This window comes from Morchella importuna (assembly GCF_003444635.1).
Source record: "Morchella importuna strain M04M26 chromosome Unknown Morimp01GS003, whole genome shotgun sequence".
Taxonomy (NCBI): Eukaryota; Fungi; Ascomycota; class Pezizomycetes; order Pezizales; family Morchellaceae; genus Morchella; species Morchella importuna.
In genome coordinates, this window is record NW_025763400.1 from 73,979 (window position 1) to 99,409 (window position 25,431).

The 25,431-nt window shown below is 46.9% G+C and overlaps 8 protein-coding genes across 8 annotated transcripts; 3 read left to right on the plus strand and 5 right to left on the minus strand.

The window, feature by feature from the left end:
• Positions 1–117: 117 nt before the first annotated feature.
• LAJ45_01545 (uncharacterized protein) lies at positions 118–3,437 on the plus strand (the record flags this gene model as incomplete). Its single annotated transcript, XM_046111138.1, has 8 exons — positions 118–536; positions 600–676; positions 754–930; positions 999–1,023; positions 1,219–1,263; positions 1,759–1,782; positions 1,850–1,859; positions 2,499–3,437. The coding sequence occupies 8 exons, from the start codon at positions 118–120 to the stop codon at positions 3,435–3,437; spliced, it is 1,716 nt and encodes a 571-aa protein (XP_045975082.1).
• A 602-nt stretch (positions 3,438–4,039) lies between these two features.
• On the minus strand, positions 4,040–5,615 carry LAJ45_01546 (uncharacterized protein; the record flags this gene model as incomplete). Its single annotated transcript, XM_046111139.1, has 6 exons — positions 4,040–4,183; positions 4,244–4,581; positions 4,642–4,834; positions 4,903–5,197; positions 5,262–5,295; positions 5,363–5,615. The coding sequence occupies 6 exons, from the start codon at positions 5,613–5,615 to the stop codon at positions 4,040–4,042; spliced, it is 1,257 nt and encodes a 418-aa protein (XP_045975083.1).
• A 2,238-nt stretch (positions 5,616–7,853) lies between these two features.
• Positions 7,854–9,545, minus strand: LAJ45_01547 (uncharacterized protein; the record flags this gene model as incomplete). Its single annotated transcript, XM_046111140.1, has 1 exon — positions 7,854–9,545. One exon carries the CDS (start codon positions 9,543–9,545, stop codon positions 7,854–7,856), a length of 1,692 nt encoding a protein of 563 aa, XP_045975084.1.
• Positions 9,546–10,472: 927 nt separating this feature from the next.
• LAJ45_01548 (uncharacterized protein) lies at positions 10,473–13,881 on the minus strand (the record flags this gene model as incomplete). The annotated part of the gene is made up of 5 exons (XM_046111141.1): positions 10,473–10,660; positions 10,716–11,627; positions 11,692–12,496; positions 12,589–13,705; positions 13,772–13,881. 5 exons carry the CDS (start codon positions 13,879–13,881, stop codon positions 10,473–10,475), a joined length of 3,132 nt encoding a protein of 1,043 aa, XP_045975085.1.
• Positions 13,882–14,093: 212 nt separating this feature from the next.
• LAJ45_01549 (uncharacterized protein) lies at positions 14,094–15,267 on the plus strand (the record flags this gene model as incomplete). Its single annotated transcript, XM_046111142.1, has 4 exons — positions 14,094–14,155; positions 14,215–14,254; positions 14,306–15,143; positions 15,203–15,267. 4 exons carry the CDS (start codon positions 14,094–14,096, stop codon positions 15,265–15,267), a joined length of 1,005 nt encoding a protein of 334 aa, XP_045975086.1.
• Positions 15,268–18,065: 2,798 nt separating this feature from the next.
• Positions 18,066–19,288, plus strand: LAJ45_01550 (uncharacterized protein; the record flags this gene model as incomplete). The annotated part of the gene is made up of 2 exons (XM_046111143.1): positions 18,066–18,480; positions 18,546–19,288. The coding sequence occupies 2 exons, from the start codon at positions 18,066–18,068 to the stop codon at positions 19,286–19,288; spliced, it is 1,158 nt and encodes a 385-aa protein (XP_045975087.1).
• A 578-nt stretch (positions 19,289–19,866) lies between these two features.
• Positions 19,867–21,121, minus strand: LAJ45_01551 (uncharacterized protein; the record flags this gene model as incomplete). Its single annotated transcript, XM_046111144.1, has 3 exons — positions 19,867–20,355; positions 20,630–20,807; positions 20,877–21,121. 3 exons carry the CDS (start codon positions 21,119–21,121, stop codon positions 19,867–19,869), a joined length of 912 nt encoding a protein of 303 aa, XP_045975088.1.
• A 2,206-nt stretch (positions 21,122–23,327) lies between these two features.
• On the minus strand, positions 23,328–24,530 carry LAJ45_01552 (uncharacterized protein; the record flags this gene model as incomplete). The annotated part of the gene is made up of 1 exon (XM_046111145.1): positions 23,328–24,530. One exon carries the CDS (start codon positions 24,528–24,530, stop codon positions 23,328–23,330), a length of 1,203 nt encoding a protein of 400 aa, XP_045975089.1.
• Positions 24,531–25,431: the final 901 nt, after the last annotated feature.

Consider the following 25,431-nt stretch of genomic DNA (forward strand, 5'->3'; position numbering starts at 1 on the left):
GAGCAACCCTCAACCCCTCATCTGCATCAACATAAGTTAGCTAGGACGCCACTATATACAGAAACCACGAAAACTCATTCGAAAATCTCGCCTAACGGGCGAAATTCAGCTAAATAAATGGCTGAGCTTGTGGGCCTAGTATCCGGCATCTTCGCGCTTATTCAAATTGCAGCCCAGGTGTCCGCATGGACCCACGAATATGTCGGCAAAGTCAGCAAGGCCTCGGAAGACATAGTGAAGCTCAGTCATGAACTTGAATCGCTTAATCAGGTTCTTCTTGACTTGCATAATATTGCAAAAGAGGATCCGGAATCAGTTGTGCTACGGGGTCTGAGGAACCAGATTCGAGATTGCACTACGGTCTTGGAAAGATTCCAACAGAGTCTGAAAACTCCTCCTAGCACAACACGGTTCAAGTGGCGAAAGAGACTGTTTAGATATAGTTGGCCTTTGAAGGAGCAGGATAATCTAGAATATATATCACTTATAGAGAGACGCAAATCTGGATTCATGATCACGTTGGAAGTCTATCAGCTGTGAGTAGACGTACTCTAGTTAAGAAATTGACTTCGTTTTACTATATACTAACTCAAGGGAAGGTCTCGTTCAAAGGCTATAGAGAGGCGTGTAAATGAAGTTGACGGGGGTGTAAAAGAGATAATTACTCGTCAGAGTGGTAAGAATCATGGCAAATGCTTTCTAGTATTTGATAATTCCGTAATTATCTGCTAATGCATGTAATGGTGTACTTAGAAGAGGAGCGTGACAGGATACTGGAGTGGTTATATGAGGGAGCTTTTGACACAAAGCATAGAGAGATTAGTAATAGAAGACAGAAGAACACTGCCCAGTGGATCATAGTATCTCCTGAGGTTACAGCTTGGATGAATAATCTCTCGGGTTCAAGACTGCTTTGGGGCTATGGTATTCGTAAGTTCCGGCTTTTTTTTGGGTGCTATTATCTTTATAATAATAAACTAAACGTGTATTATTTCTAGCTGGTGCGGGAAAAACCTTCCTGAGGTATGATACGACCCCGTACATTGATTTCAGAATTAAGGCCCGTTCTGCAACAGGCCAAAACGGAGTTTACAGGGTGAAAATTCTGTTTGAGTAGCCTTTTTTCTAGGATTTCACTCTTGGAGATTACCTTTTGCCTTGTTGCCAAACAGCCCCTTAGAAATCTTATATGACCCTTGAGAGCTAACTTCACATAAGTTCTATGATGATAGATTATCTTCAAGAATATTCATTAGAAACAGGGTCTGGATTAGCATACATCTACTTCAACTATAAAGAACAATTGGAACAAAAGCCCGCAGTTATACTTGCCAGTATAATTAAACAACTTTCATCCCAACTATTGCACTTACCGAAAGTAGTTCAAGAACTGTACGGAAGGCTGGCGCCACTTAAGCGACGCCCTTTATTTCGCGACCTTGAGAGTATTTTGGTTGCCATTTCCAAGTTATTTCCCCAAACTTACATTGTTTGTGACGCCCTCGACGAGTGTCCACAAAGTCAACGAAGGGAGCTCCTACCTTTCTTTCTCCGGATCGGTCTGCAGAAAATCAACCTTTTCCTGACAAGTCGGGATTATCCGGAAGACATACAATGTTTCTTTGAAAACTCAGACAAAGTGAGGCTATCGGCAAGGGACGATGATATTACTAGTTACATCGAGCAGAAGATTGAGGAAAACCCCCGAGCTAAACGCCTTGTAAACGAGGGCAAATGCAAAGACCTGATCATCTCTAGTATCAAAAGAAACGCTAATAAAATGTAAGGCAACCTCCTCATCCTAGAGAAAGGCACTAGTATAATCAAAATTCTAATAAGAAGAGCCTAGGTTTTTACTTGTACACTTCCAGATCGAACACCTGTGCCAACAGACTACCGTCAAAGAGATCATTAAGGAGCTTGAAACCTTTGAAAGCTCTTCAAGTCAACTCTACCCTATGGATCCTACTTATGACAGAGCAATGGAGATTGTTCAGCAGCAAGCCCCGAGCTGCACAAGGCTGGCATTTAAAATATTTTCGTGGCTTTTTGGAGGCATGAGACCACTCAAGGTTCGGGAGCTACAACATGCAGTATCTATAGAAGAAGGTTGTACAATTTTTGATGATACAAACATACCTGATCGAAAGACATTACTCGATGTTTGTGCTAGCTTGGTTACGATCAATGAGGAGGACGATACCATCAGATTCGTTCATCGAACCGTAGCCGAGTACCTTTTAAGGACCAACGCCCTCCCCATAAACCTTCGTACTCAACTCGCCATTGTCTGCGCCACTTACCTCTCTCTCGATGTTTTCTCCCGGGGTTTTGCAACATCATCCATTTCGTTCAATTTCAGGCATGTTTCATATCCTTTTCTAAGATATGCTGGAAGGTGTTTGAGTCTTCACCTTGACCATGGTGATCATCTCTCGACTATTCCGGCATTACTTACATTAGTAAGCAATCCGGGAAATCTATCCTCATATCTCCAGGCCTCACGCTGGGAGTATCAACCCGGGCTATTATTTCCGGAGACCCCTCTGCACGTAGCAATTTCCTGGAATCATTTCCCTTTACTCCTAGCTTTGTTGGATAATACAAGCTACTGTGCGAATATCAATGCTCGGGATAGTAAATTGAGAACACCACTGCATTACGCCTCGTATGGTGAAAGAGAGGATGCTGTCGAGTTGTTGCTTGATCTGGGCGCCGACACGTTGGCTCAAGACAAAAAGGGTCGGACAGCCCTTCACCAGGCTGCCAAGAAAGGACCCGATTCAATTGTTGAGATGTTACTTGACAGTGGCAGTGATGTATCAGCCAAAGACGTATATGGGTGGACAGCACTTCACATAGCAGCCAATAACGGAAACACTTCAATAGTGGATATGTTACTGAGCAGAGGGGCTAGTGTTGCGTCTATAAGTAACGATGGATTTACAGCTCTGCACTGCGACTGCGTAAAAAGTGGGGGCGAAATGATGGTTCTAATCAACAATGGTGCTGAAGTATTGGCTGTAGACAATGACGGAAATACAGTATTGCACTGGGCAATAATTGGCGGTGTTTCTCGTGAACAGCTAAGACTAGTGATGGGCTGTGGGGTTGATATAAATGCCAGGGACAAGAACGGATGGACGGCATTGCACCGAGCAGTATACAACTGTAATTACGCTGTGGTCGATGAGTTGATTCAAGGAGGGGTCGATATCTCAGTTGTGGACAACGAAGGACTGACAGCTTTCCATTACTCAGTAATGCTTGGGTATGATGGAATCTCCACTCTCCTGAAAAACTCTGGTGCCAGCCTAGATATCCAGGGAGAGAAAGGTAGGAAGGCATATAGGCTGTTAGGCCGGAAAGGATCGGGCCAGAATGAAGATGTGTATCTTTTGCAGTTGAGCAGTATACCACTTCTATCTAGTTTATGATTTGTTGTAAAATTTCGCGATTTTCATTCTTTTGGCACTTTCATTTTGGTTTCTCTCCTTCATATATAAATGAAATATGGACTCCGTTTACAATTTCAATTTAAGAAATCTTTATTAAAGGTAAAGCTCGAATTTCTTTTTTTGGCATGCTTCAATTATACCACAGGTGATACAAACCATCCAAGAACAAAGCGTAGTTACGAACGAAATCCTCAAGTTTAAGGTCTTCTGATGACGGCGAAGAGGACTATAGTATTCATACATGTATATCGTTTTACATGTATTAATGGATCTGCAATCACGGGTTTCGGGCCAATTGCACATGTTAAGGCATCTTGCGTTGCCGACTGTCCTTGCAGTTACATCACAAGATATCACTCGCGAGAAATTCTGCGATTTTGATGGTGTGCATGGAAGGAAATATGCATTGAGAGTCGCTCGTTTCATTCATTTTCATCACGCAGGCCCTTGTAAAAATAGCGAACATACATGTACAGGATAAATTGACAGACATATTTCATCCAATGTATTAGATACGATCTACATGACAAAAAGACCTTTGTTCAAGGATCCTATATGCACAGGGTTGAACAAACCGCAATCTAAACCGATTTCCACGATATCGTCAATGCCGTCGAATGTGCACTCGTACTTGACGTATAAACTGTTGCCTGTGTCGACCCGCTCGGAACACTGGCCGCATAGAACGCCGTGCTCCCGCTTGAAACCAGTAGACCGCCGCTCGCCTTCAATACAAACGTTAGAAAGTCCACAATCAAAGAAGCTCGGGATGAATGTTAACATACGGTAAATACAGTAGCAGTATTTCCCGAGGCACAGCTCAACGCTCCATTCACAATGGCGCAGGCACCCTTACTTGACGATAGAGTAAATCCTGATCCTGAAGCTGCTGCTGTAAAGGACGCACAAGTACCAGTCGTGTACCATGTACCGGCACCGATGATACATCCCTTTATAGCCCCGCCAATTATGGCATTGAGATACCCGCTGCCAGAGAAGATACCTGTGCCTGTTGGCACTGCGGCGGATGATGTTTTTGTTGGAGAGGTTGTTGGGGAGGTTGTAGCGCCGCTCTTGGGGAGATATTTCACGCCTGAAGCGGCACAGGTGGATTTTGTGCCATCTGTAAGGGACTTTTAGTATATTTTGTGATTGGAAGAATTGGGATAGTTAGTATACATACCTGGCTCTGTGGCAATGAACTCGCCAGTGGAGACACTGCCTTTAACGTTGAAGTGGTACCAGACCTCGTTGAGAGCGCCGTTGGAGCAGCCTAGTGTCACTGTGTGGCCTGTTGCGGCCTTGAGGGCGGCCTGAATTTCAGCGGAGGTGTAGGTCTTCGATGTAGAAGGAGTAATCCCGGCTGCTGTAAGCGTCTAGAGATCCTATATGTTAGTTATATCTCTTGATCCAACTCCCTTCGCCAAAATTAGGAAAAACAAACCTTGTAAGTATCTAACCCTTTAAAGAGCTGTACCGTAACCTCGAAGAAGTTGACAAGTTCTTCCTTAGCTGTGTACCCTGTATAACAGCTTGGATTGAGCGTGTTGATGCAAGTCCCGTGTTTGCTCCATTCATGTTCCCAGAAAGACTCGTCGTCGCCGTTGTAGTCTTTCCAGTAGGTCTGCATATAGCTCAGCAGTGAAGTCTGGCCTGCCGCAGTAAGGATGCCAGCTATGCCGGTGTAGGCACGGCTACTGTCACAGTTTGCGTCATATGTTCCATCGCATTTGTCGGGCCTGGTTGATCAGTTGGTTAGTTAACGGTATGCAGGAATAAATAGTCGATATATCATTGACTTACCAAAGGCCGTGAATAGTCCAAGAGTCAACCGGACCTAGCTTATTATTTTAGCTATTAACTGCGCAAAAGGGCAGTCAAGTAGGGGAGGAGAAATCACTAACCAGTCACAGGATCCGTGTCCCAAAACTGCGTCAGTAGTAGCTGTCCACCTGGAGAATTAAAACAACATGAATCTGCAACTGCGGTGGTATTTTTGCAGCTTATTTGGGTGTTTGTGCAACTCAATGGAGTTCCTGCATTGACACCAAGAGTGACCAACACCGAGCCAAGAGCAACTTTTGCGAATCGTGAGAAAGACATTTGGAGCGAGTATGGAATTGTCACTAGAGTAATGGGCGGTGCGGGCAAGCGCATTTTGTAGTAAAATTATTGCACTTGCAATTGAGAGCCCGGAGGTGCAGCTGCGTAGCTCATCTCCACATTATTACTCCATTGGCCGTGGGACTAGGATGAGGTTCAATACGCCCTACCAACCCAACATGGAGATGGTAGGAGTGTTCACACCATTGGCTACGAACGATAAAAAGATTGTATTGAATAATTTATTACGAAACGGGAAGGCACACTAGGTTGCCCTATCATTCGGATGCTTCCTAGGGTGGCAACTGATCTCAACCTCCTCTTGTTTCGGCGGGGAAATTTCCTCGAAGGATGATGATCATCGTGAAGAAACGCAGGAACATGGTCGATAAGCTTTTCTCCCTGCTCGGCATCGGCGCCGATAATGGCCATGTGAAGTTGAGGAATCCTGCCCATTGGTTGGATTGAATGTTAGGGACCTACCAAATTTGGAGTTGTTACTGTTACCATGCCGCATGCGGTCTACGCCGAGCGTTTAATAGTGGAGAATCTGATATCTTGAAAGGAAATAAACTAATGTTCTCCTCATTTCGTATAAGGCTTTTAGTTCTATTGGATTTAAATGGTGTTGTCGGGCACCCTATCCAGCATTACACCCATCATAAACGTTATGTTTTCCAAAACACCTGGATATGGTCGGGGCCGGCCGAGAAAAGGTCCACGATAGGATGGAAGTGAGTATCAGACATTTGAGGATTATCCACGTAATAAAACTTCTATCAGGTACTTCATGTAGTATGTACCCCATGCCCTATCAATTTCTAAGAGTTCTAGATAATCATTTCAACCTCACTCACAGTCCATCGCCAGTTGGCTTATTAGAGAACGCCACAACATGTATTAGATCAGCTCAACGGCTACAACTCTAAAGTGCAGTTTGCTTGAACGGGACTTCCCGCTCGTTTCAGCCTTGGATCACAACCATGACAGTTCACCTCAATCAATTTAGCGGGGTAATCTGGCTTCCGCAATTGGTGAAACCGATACCCCGAGCTTCAATTGAGAGACATACATATCTCTGTCGAGAAATTGGCGGCGTGAGGTTGGATCTTGCACCTACGTGCTGAGTGGTGAATACTACATTTGATAGTGAGTTTTTTTTATTATTGCGCCCACCTAGAGTTCCCGTGAGATGCCTGTAGTGCTAGTAGAGTAGATGCAGTAAACACCTCTCTCGACTACATAGTTTAGATTCGATAACGTATCAGATTCACAACGGCGTGGCGATACCCAGTTATTAGGTTAGACTTCTAGACCCAAAGAACGGAGGTGAAATGTTGAGGGGGGGACCACCCATGGTGGCTTTATAGGCAAAGAATCTCAAGGAATCATGCATGGCCAGGCTTGTTACTACTATGTATCAGTAGTGCTCTCTGCGAATACAGGGCTTGATCTTGTGTTGTTTCGCTCATCTCGAGAAGACTTAAGACGTCGAGTGAGTAACTGTGAGCCAAGCCCAGCAGGATGTTTGCAGGATGAAGTTTTCAGATGTTATTCTCGTAAGATAATGGCATGGTATAATATGGAAATATGCGCATGAGGCATTATGGCTTGTAGTTAGGGGTCGCTCAGGAGCTGCTTTATTAATTAAAAGTGGAAATGAAAAGTATGTATAACATTGGGTCGGAAAATAACGGCCTACTACATAATACGCCATATGTAATTTATACTGCATGCGATCACTTGTACCTAGAATTAAATTGAATACGACTAAAAAAAAAAAAAAAAAAAGTAACGGCCTACTAATATGAAGGATATGTTTTCCGGCGTATTCCACACTTTTATTCTTCGCCAAACGATATTTCACGAGTCCAATGTGTTTAAAGACGCTGATTACGCTAGAATTAGAAGCACCGGCACGTGCACTATAAATATACATGTAGCTGTACACATATAGAACCACTTAATACACAAGTTACTCCTCGCACTCCCCTTACTCCTAAAGTAGAAAGGCCAAAGACGAGAGTGGACTTGCTACTTCAATTATTTAGTTGAACTATTCATGCACTAAGGATATCGAATTAAATCTTTCATTTCGAGTGCTGTTTTTGGCGTACTGCTATTGTGGCGATTCCATCCTACTCAATACTGTCTACATACACACTAATACCGTAGTTGTAGAGAAGTCGAAGAAGAGAAAGAGGTATATTTTATTTTGCTCCAAGGCGCCAAGCAGTAATCTTCTCAACTTATAGACTACTTGTGTATCGATTTAGGAAATCAAAGAACCGACTAGAACGCATCATCCCACTCCTCCTCAGTTATACCAAACCCCTCCATACCTATCGATGCCTCAAGCATTTCTCCCATTCCTCCATCTGTCGGGGTTGTTGCGGGGCGCATAAAACTTGAGGTGCTAGTATTGGGGATAGTTGTTGTGTTGATTGTTTCTTTGACTTGGATTTCTTTTTGAACGTGCGGATTCTTTTCAACCGTCATCTGCTTGGGCCCTCTCGCACTAAGTAGCATCAATCTATCCGTGAGACTGATGTTTCCTCTCAGCTCATGTCGAATATTTCCTTGTATACGTTCGATATCACTGAAGTCTCCCTTCACAAGACCCCCCTGTTCAAGGATGGGACCCTCGGCCTGGTACTTTGCTTTAGGTTTCTGATCACGTTCCTCATATGCAGGCTGTTCTCTTAGTACCATTTTGTTGATTTCCTCGCGCGTCTTTCTCCCAGCATCAACCTCATTAGCGGCCTTCTCCCCTGCAGTTACTAGCGCTGCACCCTTCTTATCAATGAGTTCTTGGTGCATTTTTTTCAGCTCTTCTTGGAGATTATTCTGCTTAAGTTCCTTTTCTCTGAGCCCTTGGGTACTATTTGTCGTGGGTTCTTTCCTAAGCGGTTCCTCCTCCTTCTGTGTGGCCTCCCCGAGCTCTTTCTTTGATTCGCTTTTCCTAAGGTTTTTCATTGTTTGTTTATTGAGTAATGCGTCGTTTTCCTTCTCCTTGATAAGTTCCTGAAGTTTCTTAGACCCATTTCTCTTCACCCTGAGCTCTTTCTCTTTAAGCTCCCTTTGCCTGAGCTCCTCTTGCTTGAGCTCCTGCTCCTTCCGCTTGAGCTCCTTCTGCCTGAGCTCCTCCTGCCTGAGCTCGTTCTTCTTGAGCTTCTCTTCCTGTTCGAGTTTCTTTCTTTCGAACTCGATCACCTTCTTGTCGCCCACGGGACCAGAAGACAACCCTGGCGTTTCGCGCATGGCAGGAGCATATTTGCTACCTCCAAGCATGGTGTTAAAATGAGCGAGCGGCCTATCGGCGGTGATGTTATGGTTACCGGGGACAAACTCCTTATCACCAAGTAATCCGGGACCTCTAACATTCGAAGTCCACTCTGGCAGAGTAACGCTATCCAAAGACTTATCGCCAAATAACATAGGACTTTTAGTCTGCTCTGGTGGGGCGATAATGGACAGTGGTCTATCACCAAGCAATCCCTGACCTCTAGTATTCGGAGTCCATTCTGGTAGGGAAGTATCGGATTGAGGCCTACCTCTCCTGGAAGTCCGAGATCCTGTGTTGGAAGATTTATTCCCTGCGAGGGTTTGAGCCACATCAGGGAGCTCAGTGGTAAGACCAGTCTTGGGAGATGTTGCATATGTCACTTGAAGAGGCCTCTGGGTTCCCGGAGTCTTTGCATTCTTGAGACCTTCCATTGCAGCGGTAGCGTTCTCTACGGTCTCGTAGTAGGCAAGGGCGTAGGCTTCTGTTTGGTTGTGGTTGAGAAGAATCTTCACACGTATCAAGCCTGGCTGTGAGTCGAGAAGGTTATAAACTTCAGAGAAATACTTGTTTAAACCGGCAGAATTGGTATCTGAAAGGAGGCTGCCAACGTAGAGGACTTTGTTTGGTGGTGGTGGTGGAGGAGGGGGACGAGGTGGAGAAAGAGGTAAAAGATGTAATGGAGGATGAGGTGGAGGCATTTCTGGAATGGTTATGGGGAAGATATTTATGCGTATCTTAATGGATTTTGATAGATTTTGATGGATTTTAGGGGTAATTTGTCTTTTTTGAAATATAAAAAGAAGAAGGAAGAAGGAGACGAATTCTTTGGCGGGGTGGACGGGGTGGACGGGACGGACGGGAAATACCGCATGAATGTATCCCAGAGGCAGCTCCATGGTTTAGCGTAGAATGGAGCTATGTTAGGGCTTTCTATGGAAGAAAACATTACAATCCCTTAGCTTATCGCTTGAGTACATGTAGGTTATACATACCTACCTATACTTACATCTAGAACAAAACATAGTTTCTCAATTCCTCCTTTGAGTGGCTGTACAGATAGTTCCATGTAGTAGGATGACATACATGTATGTTTGGATATCGAGTGATACTTCATGCTTGTTAGCTATTGATTATGTAATTGTTGTTAGCTACATATATGGTCTATTAAGGGATGTAAATAACAAGATCCAATGCGTACAAACAGTGATTGTTTGGGTTAAAGAAAAATATATCAAAGAAACAAAGTATGTTGTGTTCCGTGTCGGTATTGTGCTGTAGCTGCACGCTAACTATAGCCGCGAATGAACAACCTGTCTTCGCAACGGCCAAGAGGAAAGAAATTACACTGTTCTAAAATCAAATGCACCACGAGTGCTCTTATTAATACAAAGAGCAGTTATTCTCTAACTGCTCCCTGAATATAACAAGTACGCCTGTCAGGCTATGCGTATCCCCTTACTCGTGACAGTACAGGAGTTTATTGAGATACCGTTCATGAGCAAACCCTAAAACCCTAAGAATATGAATCTATGTAAAATACATAAGAGATGTATGAAAAACCAAAGTTATCCGAATAAGGATTTCAGAGTTTAATTAAACTTTAGCCACTGAATTGCAACTCAAAACTATAACACCAGGTATTTTACTGTGACGCTTTTTGCCAAGCCAGGACTTCCGCTGGTGACATAGATCATCTGCAAGTTGTAAGCTGCCTCCCATTTCATGTCCCCCATCAGGGGCTTTCCTGCTTGTGCCTGCTCGTCTGAAATTTCTAGTACTCGTTGATAATACGGAATCGCCAGGTGGGTAAGCCCTAGATATATAGCGTAAGCAAATAAGTAATGAATTGGTAGAAAAAACTAGCTTACCGATATGGTGGAAGGCTCTACCAATATTGTATTCGGCTTCTTGTCGCTCCTCCCAATTTGTATTATCCTCTCTTGTCTTTCCCTGCTGTGTGGGTTCTGAATCAATCTCCATTGCATCCACATCCCCTGCCGATTCTCCTTCGGCGTGTTCTGGTCCCTTCGCCTTTTCTTCGCTTTTTCTCTTCCCATCAGTCCTCATATCATAGTACTCAAAGAGAAAAGTCATGCCCTGTAATGCTTGCATATGTCGATTTTCACTCTGCCTCTGCATACTCCTGTGTAGATATGCAAGCCCGATACAGAATGTAATCATCGGATTATCAGGTAGCACCGCGTACGCCCTCGTATAGTAATTCAGTGCCGATATATAACTCCTCCCTGAGGCAAGGATATGACCGTAAAGCATGAGCAATCCCACATCTACATCCCCAGGGACATACTTATTTCCATCGTCATCTACGGCCGTCAACGTTGCCGCGCCAACCCTAACCTTCCCCGTGATTGCCTGGTCCATGGCTTTTATTTGACGGAGGAGGTATTTTTGGTTGGCATTATTGTGGAAAACTTCGAGGCCATTCTTGGAGGCAGTGATAGAGGCAGTAAAGAGAGAGTAGGTTTCTGTCGTGAACTGAAAGCTTGTCATGAACCAACGGCAAATGGTGGAACAGGATTCTGAGTCGCCAACCAAGATGGCACAGGACAGCCAGGTTATCCATATTGTGAAAGTCCGACGCTTGTCTTGGAAGAAGACATTCGCTTCTTTTGCAGCGTTGCAGACGTCGTATGCGTCCTGGAAATTATCGTATTTGGCAAGGTAGATTGCGTATTGCATGAAGATATATAGCCATGTGTCAAAATCTAGTCCTCGGAATTTTGTTAAGTGCTCAGTAGTGATTTCATCGTCCTGGAAAGCTTTATTATTATTAGGATTAGTATCATAGTTCGTCTTTGAAAATATAGAGAGCGTTATGCGTACTCAATGTCTCCTGCAAACGACTCTGCATCTTTTCAATCCGTTTAGCTTGACCCTGCGCCATCGCTCTTCGTTGTGCTGTTGTCATAAAGCCCTTGAATTTAAGATTCCGATCTTGCGGGTATAACGCTCTCGTATTCCTAAAGTCATCTACTAAATCACCTGCCGTATCAAGCCAGTCCTTGATGGCAAGTTGATCCTCGGCCTCAGCGGCCGGTCTCAGAAATTCTAATTTTTTAAACTTCACCGTCGTCTGCTCTGTCTTTTTTGCGTCCATCTCCGCCCTCTCCACTTCTGTTAGCATTCCAGCCTTCTTTCTTTTCGCTCTCTCCCTGACCGGCTGGTTTGGAAAGAAAGCCATGGCAGTGTTATTTTCATTGGCCGCCTCACTTCCCTCCGCTCCAGAAAGTACCACACCACTAGCTAAAGCCTCCTTGCGGGCTTTTTCTGCGGCGTCTCTTTCTCGCCGGATTCGGATGATTTCGTTGACAAGCTCAAGGGCTTCGGCTTTGCGATTGGTTACTTCATAAATTCCAGCTAGCTGCATCATGGCGGCCTCGTCAGTAGGGTAGGCCTCGAGAATTGTCATGTAGGCGTCTTCCGAATCTTCAATGTTGTCGATGCCCCGGTAACACTCAGCCATATTAAACCATAATTTGCGGTCGAGATACTCAGCGGCCTCGACGACTACGCTGTAGTAGCTTATTGCATCCTCGTATGCTCGGCATTCATAGAGGGCATCGCCAACCTCTTGGAATAAATCATTGTAGTTTGAATTGGCGGTCTTTTGTAGGTATTGGAAGTGGGACTATATTTTGAGTACCCTTGTTAGAAAGTCACATTTACTATACTCGAGAATGAAAAATGGTGCAATGTGAATTCATCTCGAAATTCACGTACAATAGCTTCGTCTTTATTACCCATCCGTAACCTGCACAGCCCTAGTTTAACTCGCAATTCCAGTGGGAGCGAATAGCTTTCCTTCGGGAACCTGTCCACTTCAAATTCTCTCACCAAACATCTCCGGGGTCTATCTTCCTCATCCCATTCCCTATCATCTCCGTTAATTTGATCCCAGTATTTTTCTTCTGCTCGCCCATACAACCATCTTCCCAAGCTCTTGATTGTCTGAATAGCAACGGCCCATTCTTTTTCCATGCAGTAAAGCTCGGCAAATATATTGAGTTCACTCCATCCAAACGCCATATCCGCGTTCCCTGTACTCTTAAAAAACTCTACACTCCTGTTGTAAAAATCAATCGCCTCCGGAATTCTTCCGAGTTCGATATACAATCCGGCTAGCTCCTTTAAAATTCCCATATCATTTGGTAAGAGCCTGTTCAGCATAACAAACCCTTCCGCTGCCTTTGTAAGCTGTCCCGAATCTTTCAACAGCAATGAACGATCGTAGATCGCATCAATATTATCCGGGTTCGCTCTGATTGCCCTATTATAGCAGTAGATAGCCTGGTCCCTGTAGCTCTGTTTATCAGGTCCGTATTGGTCTAAACTCATCTTAGCACACATGAGCCAGAGCTCCCAGTCCTTAGGCCGAGCATGCGCCGCAGTCAGCCAGGCCAGAAGACATTTATTCTTATCGCCCTTCTCGCTGAAGATTTCACCAAGGATCTTCCACGCCGCATATACGCCGGGCTCGATCTGGATGATTTGCTTCACGGCCTTGAGCGCTTCGTCGAGTTTGCCGAAGGCATAAGCTTGGTTAGCCTGGCCAAGAAGGGAGCGAACTTCGAAGGAGTAGTTTTCGTCGCCGACTGCGCGGCGACCTCCATTGGGACGTCGACGTCGGAAGCCATGGGCGGCTTTCAGGTCCTGATGGAAGTCTTCCATCTCGTTATTGAAGAGGTCCATAGAGAGGTCCTCTTCCGACTCATCTTCGGTAGGCTCATCTTCTTCGCCGTCTGAGAGGGCTGGGTCGATGGGGATATCATCTTGGCCGCCCCGTTCGCTGCCGGAGTAGTCGGGATCGTCTTCATCGTCTTCACCGAAGAAACCGTCGCTAGACGTAGGGTTAGTACAGCTTATACGAGTAGCGGCGCCTACAGAAATTAAAGAGGGAACATACAATTCACCCCCGTCCTCCTCAAATTCCTCTAATTGGTAGTCTTCTTCCTCCCCTTCACCATCCTCACTCCAACGACCTCCTATCAGCGATTTCCGAGGTATATGCGCCATGTTATTGCTGTATTCTGTATCAAGAGCTGCCTTCCTTGTTATCGCATGTGCATGTGGGGGGCATTTAACATTCTCAGCCTCATGTCTTGGCTTCCGTTAATTACCCTGCAGCGAAATCTTGGCAACGCACACCAAATTTTCTCTTCGACCAAAACTAATTCTGTTCAGCCAACCGCACGCAACCTTAACAACTTACATATCAATCACCGAAGATGGCTTCTGACGAGATTGTCTGGCAGGTTATCAACCAGCAGTTCTGCGCCTTCAAGCTGAAGTAAGCTTCCTTTTCAATTCTGAGACATTTGAATCCTCTGTATACTGACATCACTGCAGAACTACGAAAGGTCAGAACTTCTGCAGAAACGAGTACAATGTTTGTACCCCCACCACTCATGTCCCGCTTCCTTCTAACTAATCTTCGCAGGTAACTGGGCTCTGCAATCGTCAATCCTGCCCCCTCGCCAACTCGCGATACGCCACAATCCGCAGCGACAATGGCGTTCTCTACCTCTACATGAAGACCATCGAGCGAGCGCACATGCCGTCAAAACTGTGGGAGCGGATCAAACTCTCCCAGAACTACGCCACTGCCCTCACACAGATCGACGAGCGTCTAATCTACTGGCCCAAATTTCTACTACATAAATGCAAGCAGCGCCTCACTCGATTGACCCAAGTGGCAATCACCTCTCGGCGCCTGGCGAAGGAAGAAGAGCGCATGGGCGAGAAGCTTGTTGGTGTAAAACCAAAGATCGTCAGACGTGAGGCCACCAGAGAGAGGAAGGCGCTCGCAGCGGCGAAGCTTGAAAAGGCCATTGAGAAGGAGCTGGTGGAGAGGCTCAGAAGTGGTGCATATGGTGACAAACCCCTCAATGTCGAGGAGAACATCTGGAAGAAGGTCCTCCGAGGACTTGAGAGGGAAGGAGCAGCAGAGAGAGATGTGGATCATGATGATGAGGACGAGGATGAGGATGAGGAAGAGCTCGAGGAGGAGGAGGAGGAGGACCTTGACGAGGTCGAGTATGTTTCGGGTGATGAGGACCTGGAAGAAGAGGAGCTCGGTGATCTAGAGGACTGGCTCGACGGGAGCGGTGCCAGTGACTTTGAAGAAGACGACGAGGACGACGAGACCGATAGTGAGGACGATGATAGTGAGGATGAGGAGCCAGAAGACAAGAAGAAAGCTCCTCTACCAACTACAAAGAAAGAACCCGCGCCCATCAAGAGGAAAAGAGGACCAACTCCTCAAAACCCAAGGAAACGTAAGCTCCACTTTATTACCTTCCCTACTCCTACTCTGGTCGAGCTAACATATAAAAAGGCGGAGCTCATATCGAAATCGAATACGAGGACACGCTCCCCCAAGAACGCGAACTGGCCCTCTAAACCTAAAACCTCCAATATCAGATTTCAACCTAAAAGTTACAGCGCGTGGGTGGGCAAGCATTCTTATCAGTCAGTCACATGGATCCGGAGCTTTTTGTATTGTTCGCTTTCCTTTTTTTTTCTTTTTCTTTCTACTGTAAATTAAATAATGAACATAAAAGCGAGAATTTTTTTGCGTGAGAATTGACTGTTGGAAGAAAATACATCTGATATAAATCAGTCTCCTGTATATCAGTAATTTAAATGTAACAACTTGAATGTGTTTCAAGCATGCATGGGTATTAGTGGTACATGTATGGAATTATACTGGTAGGTTGAATGGGCACTGAACTACATGTATATACATGACATAGTTATGCCCTCGATTCCCGAAAGAATAGAGGCAGTCTGAGTACGAACTGGGGGTATAGAAGACGGGGGATTTTACTTAGTGTACACGTATTCAGCCCATCTTCATTCTTTCATGTTTGGGGGATTGTGCTACCCGCATGGTGTTTTCAATCCACTTAGTAGGACTTTGGCACATTCTCATGCACAAGTTGCTACTCGTTAACCTAGTCTATGGCCTAATTTCGCTGACCTGGCTGCGGTAAGGTAATTCATAGCTTTTTTCTTCTTTACTAAAATAATTAATACCTGGAACTACAAGTAGACTTTCATTGTTGATTTTGGTTGATGCATGAGGTCCCGAGCCATGCCAAGACCGAGTGATATTGTATGATGTGACGGCGATTCAAATATTCGACTTTATCTCCTGAAAACAAGTATCATAATAATTACGGGGTACTATATTAGAGACTTAGTTAAAATCCAAACTATAGTACCTATTCAAGATAAGTATCAGTGGAGGTTGGTACCCCGAACCCCGATTCCCGCTACAAAAGCGCACATAAAGACGGTCCCTGAAGGTGACCCCATACTATCCATTCACAAACAGATCGAGTATTCTAAAGCTAATAGAAAAAAAAAGAGTTTGAAATCACAGATAGTGCTTTTGTTTCCTTCTGCTTGGTGTTGCTTTCGATATCGAAGCTAGTTCCGTGATCTAACCAAATATGCAGTGGAGCCGCAGCCTCTAGCAACCAAAAGAAAAAAACAATTAAAGCTGCCATAAACCCTGCAGCAAACATGATTCAGTGGTGTAGTGGTATCACGGGCGCTTGCCATCTCATGATGTTTGCGCCCGACCCGGGTTCGATTCCCGGCTGATTCAGAATCAACGGATCCTAACTGGTTCCCGTCAACTTTTTACTTTTTATCCTGGCGATAAATTCCTTAGATGTGTGGGTGGGATATTTGTATGATCGGGACGTGAGCGAGAGTGAGCCTCGAATATCAATGGTATTGCCATAGCGCTTTGTAAAAGATACCGTGATGAGTTGCGTGGTTATGCGGGGGGTAAGGTTAAGCCAACTTTTCTCCTGCTTCTTGCAATAGCGAGCCCAATTCAGACCTAAAAGTGAGCTTCGGCGCATCCAAAGTCTAATAATTAGATTTCCTAGCGTATATGTAGATATTCCAGATTGTAATTATCCTAAGTAGCACTACATACTCATCTCCGCAATATGATCGTAAACTTGATACCCATCTAGCTTACAGCCTCATATATGCGGAAGCCGATCTGTGAATTGCACAACCGTCCGCGGGGAGTATGTATGCCCAGTCAAATCTTTAAACCAGAACCACATACATAGCCGACCAGGTCAAGCAGAGGATATCGGTGAGAAAGGGTCCGGATTGGCTTCTAGGTTAATGGATTTATGGTGTAGTTACGAGCCTTCATGACTTTGGGACCTTCCGATGTGCTGGGCTATACAGATGAGTGGACTTATGTATTATACCTGGAAGCTTTAGAGACTCTTTCTTTCGCGCCGTACTGTAGCCAGTACAATAGCCCAGTTGACCAGTCACCTAGACCTGTGAAAGCAAAAAAGAAAGCAATCCATTCAAATTCAGAGAACATACATAAGTATCTGCAGCAGTTCTTGTTTTCTTTTTCTCTCTTTTTTTTTTTTTTTGAAGTGTGCTCAATACATGTAGAATACTCCAATTGATCCTGTTACCACGCTAACCCCGTGCATATATCAACAATAGGTTACCCGTTACAGAGGCAGAATAGAAATGATTCGATTTACAGGTCTTTCAGAATCATCGAGGATCACTCTCATAGCTCTGCATCACAACGAATCACTCATTGCCTCTTCCAACCATACTTACTTGTGAAACAAATATCCTAGTCTAGCTAAACCAGATACTCAAATGATTTTCTAAGACTCTACTCTGTCAGTAGCCATTATTGGCTTCTATTTTTCATACCTACCCACAAGAAATAGTAGATATAAGAAACTAGGAAGGTACTCTCGTCAACAGCCTATTTCCCCGGAAAAGGGGACACTTTCCAGTACTGTTTAGTCTGCTTTCTTAGTTCTCATTTCAGTTCTCTACCCAGAACTAAGTACGGATAGGCTGCCTACGCATGTACTCCCAACCACACGTAGAGAACCCTCGTCATAAGCCATCACTCGCTGTATAAAAGGTGGGCATTTTTATTACGGGGGCCCCATTTCACTGCGAAGGGAGGGTGTTTAAGCGGTTAGGGCTTTCGAGCAGCTCCCCTTGTAGAAGTACGATATCACTCCCGCCCAACTGAGCCGTGCTTCCCACTCACCTTCTCTCTCCCCAACCCACAATTCCCATCCATCCATCTACCAATCACTCCTCCGTAACATCTATCCTCCATCTATCCAAGAACCATCAAGACAATTCCCAAATCCTACAAGCGCACATACCTAGCAACAATGGCCTCATCCTCCGTTCTTCAACAACTCTCTCCCCCACTCCCCATTCCTGCCTCCCCTCCACCCCGAGTGCGTCGTCGTTTCAAAACCCTCATCCCCACCATCTTTTCCCATACAAAGCCAATCGAGGAGGACGACGAATTCCTCGTCGCCGTCGTTCGGGACATGTTCATGAAGTCATCGTACGTTGACCCATGCACTAAGGCAGCTATCCTCGAGGTGATCCTTGGCCGCATCATTGTCCCCAACGTCCCCTACATCGCCGAGAGCATCGTCTTCCAGGGCGTTCAGCCGGGTGGAGCGACGAGGGTCCCTCTGACGTTCGAGAAGAAGGAGCGGCTGGTGGCCATGTTCGTCGATACGTATATAGAGGCGATGGCTTATCTGGGTTCGCTGAAGGACGACACTGCCGTCGGTACGTACCAGACCTTCCCCTGCTTCCCTCTGCTTCCCTCTGCTAACAGTCATGCCCTATCCCAGTCTCGGCCGTCCACCCAACCATGCTCAGCCCACACCCCACCTGCGAGATCACCCACGGCCAGGGCCGGTTCCAGGACCCGCAGCCCGTGCCCATCCTGCCCATGCTCTCAGCCAGTGCCGGCAGCAAGGCTTTCTGGAGCTTCCTTGCGCTCATCTGGCCGCCCAGCGTCGTGGACACCATCCAAGCGCACTGCGCCGATGAGGCCACGCTGGGTAACAGCATCGTTATGTCCGCTGACTGCCGCCGTGCCTGGGACGCTATGGAGTTCTACCTTCTCCCGCTCTCAGGCACGCACAATAAGCTCAAGGTGAGCTTCCACTGGAACGGCCCCGGATCCAGGCGCAACCTCAGGGACTACAAGAGTAAGCCGCAGATTGATATCGACCTCGGCGGAGGGCTGATCTATGAGCGGATGAAGGAGGGGAAGATTATCACTCTGACGGCGAGTAGTGATGATGATCCGCTGCCTGATTCAGGGTTAATCTATGTCAGGGCGGTGCTGACCAAGATGGCGATTGGGATGGAGGTGACCGCTGCGCAGCGCTTGTTGTTTGGTGTTGGACTTGCGGACTGTGGATGTGAGGATGATGGGGAGGGGGAGGAGGTTGTGGAGATGGATCATAGGGGCTGCTGGGTGGGGAAGGATAATTGGTTTGATGACAAGTTTCGCGGGACCGGGATCTTTCCGAATATTTGGGAAGACTTTTCGGGTCTGGGCGTTGGCTCTACTCAGGAGCAGTAAGCTTCCGTGAAGAAGTAACGGGAGGATTGACTGGAGGTATGTGCTGAGTTGGGTTGAGAATCTCCGAATAACTGTCGTTGCTGACCTGTCGATAGTTGTGCAGGCCAGTTGTCGGACCATTGACAGTGCTACAAACCAACAACCACCAACCAACAACAATAAGAAAGAAGAGATACCCCCCCAAAAAAACATAGCGGCAATAGCAATACTAACCTAACATGTATGCATGAGGATTGAACTGTCAATCTGTTTCCTTTTCCGCTGAGATCGTTAAGCATAGATAGTATTAGATAGTAAATGCTATACTTGGCCGCTTTCTTGAATAAAGTCTTTTTCTTTTTACCGCGAGTATTTAACTTTTATTAATCCCTTCCTCGCAATATTTGAATCCCATAAAACACCCACAAAAGAAAAAGAAAGGTATATATACATACACAGCAAATTAGCTCAATCGAACCCTGAAGAAAGTAGTAAAAAGAAAAAAGAACTGCCATCCAAACAGCGAGCTAGAAACTTTTCCCACAGAGTATATATGGGTATAATAATGGTACATGATGCTAGACATTAGTAGACCCGCCTCAAAAGTTGAGCCAGTCCTCGAAATACACGCAATTACTTGCACTGACCGGCCCGCCCTCTCTGCAAAGCGAGAAAACCGGGCACCTCCCACAAGGGCTCTCCGTGAAGCCATTAACACTCTCAGGCTTCCTGACAGCTCTATACGCCGTCCCGCCCACAACCCTCTCAATCTTGCCATCGTACACCAACACATCGAGCAGATTCCTGATATCGGCCTCTGCCAGATCCACCTCTGTGAGGTTGCTGCTCTTGACCCAGCGGTAGATCTCATTCTGTGAGGGATAACCAGTATAACCCGGCGGGAAAGAGGCGACACTGCTGCCGCGCACAATCCGCGGGAAAGACTTGGAGGTGATGAATTTTGTGATTGCCGTCAGGAGCTCGTTGATAAACTCGTTATCGAGCTCAGCATCGGTGAACCAGGGCCCACCGGTCACGTCGATGGACGGGGTGAGCTCGTAGAGCATGTAGATTTTACGGGCGGGGTACTAATGTGGGGGGGGGGGGTGCGGGTGTCAGCCTGTGTGACTATAGCTGGGGCGGGGCGCAGGGTTTTATGGGTGGATTGGGGAATATGCTATCTGTCTATGCAACGTACTTAAGTGGAAAAATTGAAAGAGAAACTCGTTTCGAGTTCCAAGACACGTAGTCTTGCGTTTCAATGGCAGCTCATAGTATAATGGTAGTGGGTGGTGGCAGTGTGGGTGGATGGGTGCTTGCTCAAGAGTCAAAGGTTATTAGAGCGCGCACTCAGAAGCTTACCTTTACAGACTTGATCGCCTTCACAAAGCGCTTCCCCTCAAGGCCCTTAAGAGCTTTATTCATGGTGGTCGTGTGCATGTTCGTCTTTGCCTTGAGTGTCTTGGTCCAGATGCCCTCTCTGGCCGCTTCCTGGATGTATCCGTACAGAATCTCCTCGTCGCCCGACATGTTCTTGACCCTACACCGCACCACCACCACCGCCGTCAGCGACGGAGTACTTCAGCAGATCCACGGGGAAGGGACTCACTTGTCCGCATAGTCCCTCGCCGCCGCCTTGAACAGCGTCTGGTTGCCCTGCGTCATGGCGCTGAGGGAGCGGGTACGCAGGAGCTCATTGAGCACGTGCTGCGTCACCTCGAGATTGCTCTTTCCCGGGACCATCTCCTGGAGTTGTGAGATGGAGAAGAGAAAGCCGGTGGGCGCTTGGAGACATTGTTCGTAGACGGAGGCGGCGAGCGTATCGATAGTACTCTGGGGGACTTGGGTGGCCATTGCTGCGGTTGTGATTTTTGGAAGTAAGGAATGAGTGGAGAGGCTTTTGCGGGGCGGTGGAGGGGTGACTCGGACCTTTGAGGTTTCCTGTGACGCAGAGAGAAAGAACTGAAACGCCGAGTCTGCAAAATGTTCAGTGGGCAGGGTAACCCATTTGCATGTGACAGGGGCCCGATAACGATAAGGCTTCCCTGTCTAGCATTCTAGTCTACTAGTAGATCCAACCTAGACGAATATCTAGGTCAACCAAACACCAACCGTTAACGGCTTAGATGAGCCCAAGAGAAAGAAGAGAGCAAGAGTGAGAGATTATAAGCCGGAGGATACATGTATTGAAACAGTTATTTTAGCTGCACAAGTGGTATTCCCCAAAGTCATTGATTGGCCTAAGCATGCCTGTCCATTGCGACGAGTGATTATCTATGATGAAACGCAACACAGACACATTAAGAGGTATTATGGGTTGACAAAAATAACCGATCACCTCACGACAACATCGAAATCCACTTCAGGTCAGAATAATTCAACAACCAGGAGAGCAATTAAATAACTTTAAGTCTCCGAAAAGGAATTAGGTGCTTGAAAAGAACGGACTTATCCTTCTGACCTCGAAGGTCTCGATGTGAGGTTTCTTCGCAGGACAGTTTTGGTTGCTATGGGTGCCAGTGATCGGTTATTTTTGTCACCCGATAATACATACATGTAACACTAGAAACATCGAACCTCCCAATGGCCTAGCGGCATTTGCGACGGATCCCAGGTAGTTTAATCGGGAGGCCCCGGTCTAGCCACCACCTCCGCAAGCGAGTTCATAAAATTGAGTTTATAAAATCGACTTGGGTCACTTGGTATTTTGTTTTTGTGCTGGAGTTTGGGGGATTGATCGGTTTTTTTATTTCTTGTATTTTGTACCAGCAGTGGCCTATATCGCAACCGTGAGTGGTATTTTGGATTATATGGGTATCAATCAAGCGTTTAGTAGTTGTGGGAGGCCTTGCATAGGGGGGCGGGGGTGGTGGTGGGGGCTTCGGCTCCCATCCCCTTCTGTCATTAAAGTCGAGTTTCAATACATATTAGAAAATGACATCTTACCGGACCGGCCTCGTGTTAAAACTGTTTTCCCGACAACGCACCCCCCCCCCCCCTCCCTAGATCAGCTCGGACATACAACATTCCTTTTCCGGTGAAGCTTTTACCCCAAGACCGAGCACCCATGGTTAAACAGAGTGTCTACTGTGGGCAGAGCCGTCAATACACCAATGGATATATGGGCTTATAGGATCTGGGGAATAAATGGCTATGTATATGCAACTCGTGACCTATGGTTGGTTAGGAAAAAAATGAAGACTTCCGTAGTTGATGGTAGTTCGAATTTGGAAAGGTCTATAATGACACAGCCCTCAGCATACGTGCTTGCAATATTAAATAACACATGGTGTAGTTTGTCTATCCAAAATAGAAATCCTACTCTACGGCCCAAAAGACATCAGGCAAATCAAAGCCAGTAATCACAAAGGCCAACCCCCAGTCCCACCACTCAACTCCTCTTCTAGAGAAACCAAAAGAAAAAAGAAAAAGAAATCAAAATAGCCTGCTAATTTATTTATCTCACTCCCAAAAAGAACAAAAGATACTGCAACCACTTGATGAGTGAGCGTTACTATCCCCAACCCTGGTTTGAACCCAGGACCTTTGGTATCCTGGGTAAACACGCGGTGTCTAACCCGACGAGCAGTCTAACCACTAGACCACTCGCCCATGGTGGATGCTGTGCTGCAAGTGATAGTTGACCTTGGCGGTGTGCCAAGATGAAAGGGGACCCCTAACACTTCGGTTTTGTAGATTTATCAACGGCGTTGTGATATGATACACTTCGAATTCCATGCCCTGTAGAGACTGTAGCCTTTGTCTGGTGCCGAACTGGGGGTTGATTGCTCACAAAGGCGGGGTGGCAGCTACGTGTAGCCCTATGCTCAGTAGCTTGTGGCATTGAACATAATATGAGAGAGCTCCACAGATAGCAAGTTCTGGAATGAAAGCTAAAGTGCTCTTTTTGGGGGAGGGGAATTTAACGGCAGCTGGTTATCCTAAGGTCAAAGATTACGATTAAGCATAAAAGCTGATATCCACATTAATTCACCTGCTCTACATCTCAGAAGCAAGCCCATACTCCAAATCCATATATGCATTAAAAGTCATCCATCACCTACACCAAAAACGTCCAACTACTCGGAAACACAAACTCCTCCTCAAAGATCCTGCGCACCTGCTCGAGCACAAATCTCTCCACCTTGCCCACATTCTTCAACACCTGCTTCCCCCTCCCCTTCTCGCCAATCTCGCTCTCCACCTTGATCTCCTTCAACAAGCTCCCTCCCGCGCTCCCCTCTCCGTCGCCGCCGCCTCGCTCCTCGTCCAGAAAACAGAAATGCGCCCGCCGTCTGATATACGCCAGACACGCCAACCCGTCGAACCGACACCCCGTCACAACAAGCCGTACCGGCAGCGCCGCAAACGCACTCACAGGATACTCCAGCAGCAGCTCTGCCGTCAGCTCCAGCCTCACATCGCCCGCATATCGTACGCGCGACACAATCTGCGTATCCTCGTCGCGCGGCTCACGCAGCCTCGGCATCATCGATGCCGCCGAAGACCTTCGTAGCGGCGAGTCAGACGCAGCAGCCTGCGGCGGCGGTGGCGGCGTGGTCGGGTCGCGCTCGTGGTCGGCCGAGTCGGCGGTAGACGGCGGGGAGGGGACAGAGCCCGTCGATGCTGCTGTTGAAGCGCGCGCGGGGATGACTGAAGGCGGTGGCGAGACGAACGCGGAGAGGGTAGGGGTAGTGGTGCCGCCCGCGGTAGTGAAGCCCGTCGACAGTGCAGAGTGGAAGTAGTGGAGGTTTGAGCTGCTGCCCGCGCGGTTGAATAGCGGCGTCGATACGCCCGTCACACCCACGCGCCCAGGGAAGGTATCTGGGATGCCGGGGGAGAATGCGCCGCGGAAGCCCGCGATTGCGCCGGGCCCGCTGGCGCGGCCGCCGTCGAGCGAGTATGGCGGCGGCTGGATGCTCGGTGTGCTGGGGACGCTGCCGGAGTCGTTGCGGCGCTCCCGGCGGCGGCGCTCGCGTTCGAGCTTGAGGGAGTAGGCGGCGTCGTCCTCAGGATCCGAGTCCGACTCGGCGTAGTCGTCCTCGTCCTCCTCGTAGAACTCGGGGTAGGGGTCGCAGATCTCCTTGATCTCGATGTCGGGCGGGATTGTGCCGAAGGTGAAGGAGTGCACTTGGACGGACTTGATGAATTTAGGGAAGGGGATGGTCTGGAACTTTGTGTGCACGAAGTCGCGGACTCGTTCGGCGTAGCGGGCGCCGTCGGGGCCGGAGGTGAGGGTTTCCCAGTTGAGGTCTATGGACATTGTGGGGGGATGTGGAGGTGAGTGGGCACTCTCTCCTTGGGGGATTGCCTCTTTCCCTCTCTAAATTGAGAGGATAGGAATTGTCTGGCTGCGAGTGGCTATGTGGTTGAAGTGCCTGCAGCCTGTGGCCGTGGAGGTGAGTATCTCTCCCAGTGTGTCCGAGGGAAGGTGAAGAGGAGGTGATTGTCTGTATCTGTGAATAAGTGTCAATTCTCTTCTTCTTCTTCTTCTTCTTCCTGCTTGAGGGATATGAACTGCCAGTGTCTGTGTCTGTGTCTGTGTCTGTGTCTGTGAGTATCGATTGTCTGTGTCTGAGGTGCGGGGAGATGCTGTGTTGTCGTCAATCTCCAGACGTCTCTAGCGTCTGTTGGTTTAAGCGTCATGCGGTTGTGTTTGCAATGCTTGGCCCGCATGCCAGCCGTCGATCGCACGTGAAAGGTTCTAGAAGTGCTGGTCGCGCGCCGGTCAATGGGAGCCTTTAACTGGGTTGCTTGCTCATATCTCATACCAATGGGACCGACAGTTTGTAGAATAATTACATGTACTTGCTTGTCGGACATGTTCTAATTACATGTAGGTAATGATTAAGCATGTGTTCACAGTTTGGTTATATAATATTCCGCTCAAATACAAAGCAATACAAGTCCTGGTAGTGTAATGGTGCACGCTCTGAGTAATACATAACATTAAAACCATTAGAACTCGGAGAAGTATGAGTCCGAATCTCGGTCCGGATCACATTCTTTGTTTTTTCTTTTCTTTTTTCTTCTTTTTTTCTTCTGGGAGAGATAGGCCCATGATTACTGTAGGGGGGGCTTGTTAACTGTTCAAATAAAGATACCATTAACATTAACAGTACATACATGTAGCCCTTTGTATTTGCTGGCCAATCCAGCGTAAT